We start from the raw sequence: 11488 nt of genomic DNA on the forward strand, positions 1-11488 counted from the left end.
ATATATATATATATATATATATATATATATATATATATATATATATATATATATATATATATGGGGGCGCTCCTAAGCGAAAGAAATGAGAACGCTTTACAAACGTCCACGTGTCGAGATCAACGAATCAGATGTAATTTTTAAAAAAAACCGATGCTGTGGCATTTTCGTAAATAACTCGAACTTTGGTGCAAGTAATTGTGTTATAAGTGCACCTATTTTTACTTACAAGTGCACCTATTTTCGCACATATTTTCACTTACAAGTGCAAGTAATTTACCTTGTTAACATTCATGCACCTGGTGCAACCTAGGTGCACCTAATTATAACATTAAGTGCACTTAGTATTGATGGTTAGTGTACAATTTACTTGCACCTGTAATACATTTTACTTGCACTTGTGCACCTAAGCTATTTTCACTTACAAATGCAAGTAATTTACCTTGTTAACATTTATGCACCTAGGTGCACCTAGTTATAATGTTAGGTGCAACTACATCCTGGACACGTGGAGCGCTGCGATTCGTTCTCAGTTCTCTCATGGGCGACCGGTACGCACATGAACACGATTCTATATATATATATATATATATATATATATATATATATATATATATATATATATAATATTCAGTTCCTGTGCGATTGGGTGTGTGCGATTGTGCGGTTAAATTTGAGCCATTGGTCTTGCTTAAATCAATGTCCAGGATTATCAAAATCTTTTTTAAAAAAATGCAGTGATAATTTGATAATTTTTGCCTCTAGATCAAATGTGCGTGGTTTTTGTGCTTATGGTGCGTGATTTTTGTACTTAATGTGCGTAGGGTTTGTGTTAAGGTGCGTGTGTTGTGACTTGTGAGCTTAAGGTGAGTAGTTCTTGAAACTTAAGGTGCGTGGTTTTTGTGTGCTTAAGGTGCGTGATTGTTTTGCTTAAGATGCATCAACCTGAAACTTAAGGTGTGTGTTTTTTCTTCTTAAGGTGTGTGGTTTTGTGCTTAAAGTGCGTCAGTTGTTGAAATTTAAGATGTAACGATCTAAGGCTTTAGGTGTCTAATTTTCTTCTTAAGGTACGTGATTTTCCTTCTTAGGGTACGTGGTTTGTATGTTTAAGGTGCGTCAGTGTTGAAACTTAAGGTGAGTGAACCTAAAGCTTAAGGTGCGTGGCTTTACTTCTTAAAGTGCGTTGTTTTCCTTCTTAAGGTGCGTGATTTGTATGCTTAAGGTGCGTAAGTTGTTAAAACTTAATGTGCGCCATTTTAAAACCTTAGGTGCGTGATTTGTGTTCTTAAGGTGCGTGGTTTGTAAGGTGCGCCATTGTAATATTTAAGGTGCGTAACCGCACAACTGCACGGGAATTCTTTCCCACACTTGAACCATTTCATATATATATATATAGAGAGAGAGAGAGTTCTATTGACTCTATTACAAGATAGTATATGTTCTATATTTTTTTTATCTGTTAAAGTCTAAAGAGTCAATAATACTACCTCATCGTCAGAGTTCGATCCTACAATCTTTAAGAATAGCTACAAAGGTGTTATCTGAGCACAATGTGCTTGAGGTATATATGTGCAGCCATTTCAGCGCCTGCCATGCATGCATTTAATTACATACCAATTTAACACTACTGCACCCATTTGGTTGAACATCTATGAGCATACAGCTAAGCAGCATAAGCAGACCGGCATGCACTTGCCACTGGGTGGTTGAAGGGCCAAATCATATCCATTTTGAATTCAAAAGTGGATCTATCATATCATATCTGTAGGGCTAAATAAATAATTAATAAATGGAGTGTAAACATCAACCTCCAGACAGCTTTGTTTATCAGTGGTTGAGTATTTCTAATGTGTGTCCCATCTACTTAGATTTTCAAACAAAAGATTTTGATGAACGTAACGTACTCAGTCAACTTCCACAAATCAATGCATAATTCTGTTAAATGTTAATGCACAAGTTAAGATTAGTCAATGCCTTTCAAAAGAATATAATGGTGATGTTGAAGTGGAACATGTACCACTCACTCAGCACTAATGTGGGCCATGTTATGCTAAGTGCTAACACACAGAATGTGAATCATGGACCAGTTATATCATTTTATAAGTTCAGGACAATAAAAAACGCAATGACTGTGAATATATGAAGTGTTATATATATATATTGCATTATTTAGTTCAAAAATTGTATGTGTTCTTGAAAATAATTAAAGGATAATTTTGAATTTTGTCAACATATACATTTTTAAAAAATTTATTTCAACAAATAAATAAATAAAATCTCTTGGACTATTCTTGGAGTAGTGTCCATTAGAGCTTTGGGTCCTATATATATGTAATTTAATTATAAATTAAGTCAATGTTTTCTAATATATATTATTAAATGAATTATTATATCAAATGATTGTAATGGTTTAACTGAATTTAATATTAAATAATAAATAAATTTGAAGTCGAGGGTTCAAATCTTTGTTCATGCAAAAAGAAAACAAAAAAAAAAAAATGTCTACCCTTAGGGCTGCACTTGCATGTTGCATAGACACGATAAGCGCAAGCCCAACAATTGAGAAAAGAGATGGAGATAAGGAAAAAATAAAAAATAAAAAAATAGTCCGACTGCCCTGAAACGTTACGTAGTCAATGAGTGTGTGCACATGCTCGTTTGACCCTTCTTCCGCACCAATTAACTTTGATTATTTACTTAATATCTAATGGACCCAAAAAAATTTATCTGATCTCCTAAAACTTCTCCTACTTTCTCTCTCCGCCACCTTACAAAAAATCTAACAAAAACCTTGCAAAAATTCACTCTTAGAGATGCTCTAACATTGAACTTATCCCTGTTGCCATCTCTAGAATAGAGTCCATATAAACAATTTCAGCAAACAAAACATTTCAAACTGCATATAGAATGGTAGTACCTGGGAAAGTGGAATAGATCATATTCTTTCATATTACAATTAACCTTAGATAGAGTTTTTAGTGATCCCCGGGACTCAAAAAGGGAAGGGCCTAAACTGGGACAATGGACATTTGGAACTACACTTTTAAGTTAGCATTGCCAAAAAAACAAAAAGAGGTCATAATGCATACTGCAGTCTGCAGTCTAATATCTATGACAGAGGCCACCACTGAAACCAACTTGATCTCTAATAACAGGCATTCCGAAACTGTCCAAGCGACCCGAGCCAGGATACGCTTTACTAGTAAAGTTGGCCTGTAATGTCGAGCCCCTTTGTGAGTTTGTTCTCAGCTCGCCATATCCATGGATTGAGTAGCGCTTCGTTGAGCTCGACCTTTCATACTGAGGCCTTTGTTTTGGGGCACTGAGGGACCGCATCTTGGCCTTTGCTGACTCGGTGTAAGACATGTAGTTCGGATGGTCTGAGTAGCCACTCAGGCAACTTCTCGAGTCACTCTTGGATGGGGTAAACGGTCCTACCCTTGAACTCCCGCCTTTGGATGAAGCCGAGTAGAATTGAGGGCTATTGTCGGCAGTGCAGAAGCAGCTTTCGTTGATCTGTTGACCGACGTTCTGAGGGCTCAAGGATTGCGCCTCGCAGTAAGATGGGCTATGAACAATTTGGTGAGCTGTGGAGTCCTTTGATGTAGTTAGGCTGTAACTATATTGGTCAGAGTTTAAGCTAAGATGAGAACTGTGAAAGAGGTTTCTGTGTTTGGGTAGAAAGACGGGCTTCCCTGTGTCGATTTCAAGAATCTTGTCGCTCTTCCCATCATCAATGGGGCCAGATCTCGAAGACCCTTGGTGTTCCCAGGACCAAGCATCCATCCTGTAGTCCATTCGATTTGAACACACTTTTTCCTGGTCGCCAATTACTCTCCTCTTTGAAAGATTCCTCTGTATTATCGAGGCTACACGTTTAGCATGGCACGATTATATTAACTAACACCTCATATATAGAAAATGTCAAAGGAAATACCTTGAGCATGATATCATCATTCTGTACGCTCCTCATATGAATGACTTGCTCAAATTTCTCGGGAGTAGGAGGGCCCTACACACCATCGGTTTACATTTTGTCAGCAAAAACATAAATGAGCTAACTACTCGGTTTTCTGCTGCTTTAAAGGGAAACAAAGAATAAAGGCCAAACCCAAGACAATATATCGAAATATGTTTATTGGCTATAAGAGTCAAAATATGTTAATAGGCCAAACCCAAGAGATGTAAACAGCTAATATATGTTTAGCAAAAACAGGAATTGCAGCCAACTAGAACCTCAAGATCAAAATAGACGGTGGACCCTATTCACATGACCTGTTCAGTTGCTTTAAGTAAAAGGTCTGCATTACTTTTGATGGATGATTAAAGAAATAAACTTTAGCCTGGAAGAGTAAACTTTATAAAAAGAATCAGATGCAAAGTTGAATAATTCCTAGAGAGACTAAAATTTCACTTACAGGATGCTGAAATTGAACAGATTTGGTGCTCGAATGCGGTGATTCAGAAATCTTGGGCAATCCCGACCTAGCTCTTGATTGGGCTCTTACTAGTGCCTGCAAGCCTCGAAGCATATCGGCAGTATGCTTCCTTACAAGGTAACCTTTAACCAGTGCCTGAAGCCTCACTAGCGCCTTCAATGCTCGTAAAGCTCTCCTCGACTTCAAATTACCCAACATAGTTAAGTTTATCAATAAACCATTAACCATTAGTGAATGTTACAATAATTTTTAAAAAATAAAACACTTGTGTACTTCCAAAAATCAAAATATCAGATTCTAGTGGTGAGGCATGGCACTTCTGGTGAGGCTTTGCACAGAAAAGCATGAAAATTTGAAAAGTAATGGCGCCACAAAGACTTTAATTTCAGTACACCATAAAGTCTTCTAAAGTGAAAGGCTGCCATTCCCAAAGACTAAGACATCTCATTGGGCAGTCCTATAAAGAAAAGAAGAGACGAAAAGTATAGCTATTGAAATATGACAAAAGACGATAAACTTAGGAACCTTTTTTATCCCAGAAGCTCAGGCATCGCCATCTTCTCTTAAAAGATGTAATTGGAGGAAGATACAAAAGTGCTTTTGGCGCCATTATACACACAAGAAATGACCCTCATCTTAACATAAAAAAGTTGTGGGGACCTTGTGGGTTATGTTCTGTAAGAAGATAACCCTACTTGTGTTCCTTCTCCTTTAAAAATTCAGTGGTCCACAGTAGCATTTGAACTCTGGTGTCCTAAGTAAAGACTGAGCAAACACAACCCAACCAATCCATCATAATCCTAAGACCACATAGACCAAAATCTAGTACCTGACTTCTGGGTTTATGGGGAAACTAAGCAATTATCAAACCAATTTACTAAAATGGCAAAACCATTATCAACAATCACAACCAAGACAAGGGTAACCCCAGCCAAGATGGCAAGAGATCCACCCTTGTAACCACAAGGTCACAAGTTTGAATCCTTGCCCCTTGGTTTGAGCCAGTCACTCGGTAACCTAAACTGATTTAGGTCCCTGCGTCCTTTGCCAGCTAGGATAACTAGGCTGGGTTTAACTACAACCAAAAGAGTTGTGGGGAACACAAAAAGTTGTATGCATCACCAAATCATAATCCAAACACAACAACTCATGTCAAGTAATCCCAAGAAGGCAACACAACAAACAACATTCTTCAAAGACAGATGGGATTAAATATTCATCAAGACAATTATTTCCTTTCCCAGTCTTGGTCCTAGTAAACTAAACTAATCTTCCCTTTTCCCTTTCCTCCAAGGCAACCTCCACTATTTAACATTTTGTCAGCCTTGCAAGCTAGCCACGAGCCAGTCATAAAAACCAAAGATCACTTACTTAAATAGAGTCTGGATTCAGTATCTGCATAGTAAATCACAGTACCACTATATATGTGTAAGACTATCATCATACACAGTACCCCCTCCCTCGTTGGGAGCCAAGCTGGAATTGTACGACCACCTTAAAAGCTGTGCAAATGAAGAATTAAAAAACAATGCCGTCTATGATGCTCTAAAATGCAACCAATCTGGCAAAGCTCACATTATCCTATCAACCATACCCATAAATTTCTTTTCTACTTATTCTCCAAAATAAATAAATAGATTTCTACTTCAAGATTTACAGCTCTACGCGTTTTCGCCATTAAATTCTAGAACAGAAATTTTAAGAAATCTGACAATGAAATTAATCTGAATTTAACCGATTCAGATTTTTTGTTTGAGGTTAGCTGAACTGGTATAGGCGTCATTAATAAGATTTTTACTAGCTTCTTCGCAGGTGTGAAAAGACTTTTCTGCCCTCAGGTGGGAATGGGTTATACGTAGTAGATGAGAGAGAGAGTAAGCGTGTTGTTAATTATGTGAAGTGTAGGGGTAAAAAAGTTACCAGATAGGCTCGGAAGTGAGATTGAATCTTAACGGCCGCGAGTTCTTCGCGAATCCCGTAACCTCCGGCGTTCCGGTTAATGCACGCCGTTGAATTCACCGTGGAGCCACACCACGCGGCGGCGCCGGAACCGCCGGACCTGCCACTACTCGTCAGCTGCACCACCGCGGCGGCGGCCTGAGCCGCGGCAATAGCTGCCTCGGCCACTTTCGCCGTCGCGGCCGCCACCGCCACGGCATGCTTGCTCGGATCAACGGCGGCGTCGAGCCGCGCCGTGGAAGCGCCGCGCTGGGACTTGTCGAGGCCGCCGTCCTTCTCTCTGTTGGATTTGACGAAGCTCCATCGCCTCTTCGGCGGTTTCGCGCTCGGATTTTGGTTCGGATTAGCTGCACACTCGGGTTTCTTCAGACCAAGTAGCCCCCGGAACCACTTCCCGGCTTTCACCATTCTGTTGCTGATTCACAGGGAGCAGTTGCGCTGCACCGGCGGCGGTGGTGGTTGAGAGAATTTCCGGCGGCAGGCGGGCGGGTGAAAAGATGAGGAGTGAGAGAGTAAGAAGTGAATAGTGAACAGTTGAGAGATGACGAGAGAGAGAGAGAGAAATATCATACATGTATCTGTGCGTGTGTGTGTGTGTATATATGCGTATATAATAAGCCTGAAGCTGAAGCCGAACTGGGTTTGGCGGGTAGGGTGGGGTGGGTGCGTGGAGTAGGGGGTGGGGTTATTGTGGGAAAACATCGAAGTCAAAGAATATGTACTTCGGTTCGGAATTTTGTATTGGCAAAATTATGCCCGTATCCAACACACATTTTTTTACTTCAAGGTTGAAACTTGAAACTTGAAAGCATGATTCATACGTGAATAATTATACATTTCCATTTTTACTCCTTGTAATGTAACATGCTTTAATTGTTTAATATAAAGAATATGTTATAAATACTTTATTGATGACCATTAAACTTGAGACTCTTTATTATCTTCTACTTATTACATTGTTTATGTTAAGAATATGAAAGATTGTATGAATTAGTATAAATTGCTATTGAATGCTTAATGAAATAGATATTGAAGATCTTATGTTATTGTGCTCTACATATTGTGTTATACTTTTCTCTCTACTCTTCCATTTCATTTTGCAATATTGTTCATACGTACAATTGACATATTACCGTACAACTATCATGCGAAAACTAAGCTAATTAAAAAGTCAAAGTACATGCAACATGTTATCAGCACGAGTCTCTATCATAATTTCCGGTGAACGGTATGGTTGGTATATTGTCTTGTGCAGTTTATTCTGGTAATCTATGATTTTGTTTGTGCATAGTGATCATTTATATGCATACATTCGAGTATGAGTTGGAATCTCACATCCTTCTTTCTGCGAAATGAGTATTTTCTCTTTTGATTTTATTTAATTATTTGTATATGTGTGTTTATGATAATTAAAGTGAATATTTCGTGTTCGTTAACTAATTGTGAGTATATGAACCTCTCATCAAGCCATGATTAAAATTTTGGGTAAATACATGAGTTTGTAAATACTCCGTATAAATTTTTTTATTTATCCTCCCGAATCATGTATATGAATTAGGCTCTACATGAACCATGATGCTTTGAAATGGTAAATACATGTGGTTATATGCCAAATTGTATGTATATGTATCCATGTATGTTCTGAGATGAGTTTAGTAGTCCTTGTGGCTAAGAAGCACAACCCATTGTTGATAAAGAATCATAATGCATGTCTGGTTGGTTCTGCACGGGTTCCTGAAGCACATCATATTGCGCAATCATATCGAACAACTTTATAATGAAAGAGTGAATTATATCGTGTGAATTTGCCGAAGCAAACCAGTGAGTGAAACTAATGGAAAGTTGAGGATAAAGATTTTTAGGAGATCTTGAAGATCTATTTAATTTGGCAAGCTTCCCAGTTTCCCTATGATTGTTGTGCACCCTTATATATTTGATATGTATGCTTTCATATCTGATTATATATGTTACTCTTAGATGATTACATATATGTTTTGGGTACTTCATAAGTTGCGATACATTTTTAAAGGCTTTGTTCATAGTGTGCAGTTATGTTACTATATTACCACCATTGTTCATAGTGTGCAACACAATGGTTTAACATACTTCGTGTACTCTTTTACTCGTTTAGGTTTTTCTCATTGGGTTTTTCTAGGGAGGTTTTTAATGAGACATGATTATAGTTATTTAATGGCAAAGGGGGAGTGTTATAAATACTTTATTGATGACGATTACACCTGAGACTATTCATTGCCTTCTACTTCTTACATTGTTTATGTTAAGGATATGAAAGGTTGTACGGATTAGTATATAAATTGATAGTGAAGGCCTAATGAAATGGATCTTGAAGATCATATATTATTGTGCTCTACATGTTGTGTTATACTTTTCTCTCTACTCTTCCATTCCATTTTGCAATATTGTTCATACGTAGAATCGACATGTTATCGTACAATTATCACACAGAAACTGAGCTAATTAGAAGGCCAAATTACAACATGATCATGATTTTTATTCATTCTTTTTTTTTTCTTCCAATAAATATTTAAACAATTGCGAAGTATTTGGTTGAAGGGAGGGAAGTATGATGAAAAAGAATCACAATTTCATGAGTGAAAAATAAGGTGAGAATTTAAATTTTAATGTTTGATTCGTAAAAATAGAATTATTGGGGATTTTAATTTCATATTTGGTATACATGAAAATTGAAACAAATAAGTAGTATAACGGCTAAAATATTATATTTACTATTATTATTATAATCAAAATACAATTTTTGCTATTGAAAACACATATACCAAATTCAAATTTTACTTTTGGAAATTTATGTAACATGTTGTAAATAAACTCTATAATTGAATTGAAATCAATAACATAGATAATAGAGTTTTGAGAAAACATAATTTATTAAGGTTGGCCTACTGATTGACGTTATGTGTTGAGAGTAGAAAAAAAATATACGCTATGATCAAGAGAGATCGAGATCATACATCAATTTTAGGTTTAAAAAAAATAAGGGTACTTTTGTATTAAGGTTATCTTTTTTTTTTCTTTTTTTCTTTTTAAATACAGAATTGAATTCAAGGGCTTCTAGTTCCATGAAAAAGATGAAATTGCAATTCCTTTCAAATCAAACAAATAAATTTGCTTGCATTGAGAACTACGTGGGAATGGAATAGGCTATCAAACTTATTCAAAACATGCAATTAAGTCATGAATTAAAAAAAAATTCCAAATAAAACATTGAACTTGGAAAAAAAATGCAATTCAATCAGCCTATTTTACCTCATATTGTAGGTAATTACTGTCTAAGTAATTGTTAAGTTCGATGTCACTTCATGTTTTTATTTTTGAGTTGATTCCAAATTAAATTTATTATTATTGTTGTTATTATTATTATTATTATTATTATTATTATTATTATTATTGAAAATTGTTAGATATGCCTTATACTATTGATGAAATTAAATAGCAATTAGGCTTTAAAATTTTTAAAAAGTCTCAATTAAACACGTTAACTCAATAAAATCATCCACTAAGTCATAGTTGTCCCTTTTTTTAACCTATTAAGTTTACAATTTAGTATATGTTAATAGATACTTTCAAGCGATAACTATGTCACTCATAATATGTCTATTAAATATTATTTTCATAGTATTTTAATATTTCAACCATAAGTTCTTTTGTAACTGCCGCCGACAATGTTGCACCGAGTATTTAAGAATGATGTTAGAAGTTTTATGTAAAAGAGTTTTAGGGTGTGTTTGGAAAGCTGGAAAATGACTTCTGAAAAATGTTCCGAAAAATGAGTTCATTTTCGGTGTTTGGATGTACTCTGGAAAACTGTCTGTGTGTGTTTGGTTCATTTTTCTGGAAAATGAGTGGGAAATGAGTAGAAATGTATAATTATATATTTTTATTATTTTATTTAAAATATAAAAATATATAAACTAATAATATTTATTAGAAATTAGAATTTTTTATTATTTTTTTTTACAAAAAAACGTCGCACGAAGTCATTTTCCAAAAAATGAGCTCATTTTCCATGGTCAACGGAAAATATTTCCGTTGACCACATTTTCCAGATGTTGCCAAACACCAAAAGCCCGGACAATGATTTCCGGAAATCATTTTCCGAGTTACCAAACACACCCTGAGAAGAAAATTTAGTCGAATTGGTCGGACAATTGGTTTCATAATTTAAAAGTTTATGTAAAAGAGTTTTAGAGGAATACCTAGTCGAATTGGTCGGACAGTTGGCTTAATAATTCAAAAGTTTCAAATTCGCCTATATATATATATATATGAGATATCTATTGGTATACTTTTAGTCACATGTCGTTCTTCACTAAAAATATACATTTAGATAGTGACAGTGAGATTTCATGTAAATTAAAATTTGAGAACTAGAAGTTTAGACCAAATTGAAGATCACAATAACCAAAGCTCGATTGGCTTAACACACTCACCATTGTCTTAACTAAATTAAAATAGTTGTCTTCACATCTTTAAAAATAGTTAAGAATATATGTTAATTGCCCAAAAGAGGTACGTAGTTAAGTGGTTAGATTATGATTCTTGTATCTCGCGATAATGTATATTGAATATAATTTACCTTTTATTTATAATTTATGAATTACTACATAAAAGTGAGACTTACCTAGTGCATACTTTTAGATTATAGTCGCAGGATTCCCTTATCACCTGAAGATTATATGTTAACCATTTTAAGAATAGATTTTAAGTCAAACTTATATCTGTGAGCCCATGAATGGGAATGGACAAATTAATAATAATACAATCCGTATACTATTGATCAGGGTTTACAATAAATTATGGAACCCTAGTATATGCGTATGTGTCTTGTGTTGTGAGTTTTGTGTCTTGTGTTATGAAATTCTATGCCTAAAAGTCTAAAACAAATTAGTAATTGTGTCTTATGTTATGAGTTTCTGTATCTTGTATTGAGAAATTCTGTGCTTATGAACACAAATTATGTATCTATATCAAATTTAAAAAATAAGTAAATATATAACATGTGTATGTGTCTTGTGTGTTTTTTTTTTTTTTTTTTTTTTTTTTTTTTTTTT

The 11488-nt window shown here is 35.3% G+C and overlaps 1 protein-coding gene across 1 annotated transcript; it reads right to left on the reverse strand.

The window, feature by feature from the left end:
- Window positions 1-2872: 2872 nt before the first annotated feature.
- LOC116002665 (protein IQ-DOMAIN 14-like) lies at window positions 2873-6979 on the reverse strand. The gene is made up of 4 exons (XM_031242825.1): window positions 6360-6979; window positions 4419-4619; window positions 3938-4012; window positions 2873-3855 (listed from the first exon to the last, which is right to left on the reverse strand). Exons 1-4 carry the CDS (start codon window positions 6804-6806, stop codon window positions 3103-3105), a joined length of 1476 nt encoding a protein of 491 aa, XP_031098685.1. The 5' UTR covers window positions 6807-6979; the 3' UTR covers window positions 2873-3102.
- Window positions 6980-11488: the final 4509 nt, after the last annotated feature.

Source organism: Ipomoea triloba, chromosome 13 (assembly GCF_003576645.1).
Source record: "Ipomoea triloba cultivar NCNSP0323 chromosome 13, ASM357664v1".
Lineage (NCBI taxonomy): Eukaryota > Viridiplantae > Streptophyta > Magnoliopsida > Solanales > Convolvulaceae > Ipomoea > Ipomoea triloba.

Coding starts and splice junctions, on each gene's coding strand:
- LOC116002665 (XM_031242825.1), bottom strand. CDS start 6,806: ATGGTGAAAGCCGGGAAGTGGTTCCGGGGGCTACTTGGTCTGAAGAAA. Junction 4,013..4,418: donor CTGTTCAATTTCAGCATCCT/GTAAGTGAAATT, acceptor GATGGTGTGTAG/GGCCCTCCTACTCCCGAGAA. Junction 3,856..3,937: donor ATGATGATATCATGCTCAAG/GTATTTCCTTTG, acceptor TCGATAATACAG/AGGAATCTTTCAAAGAGGAG.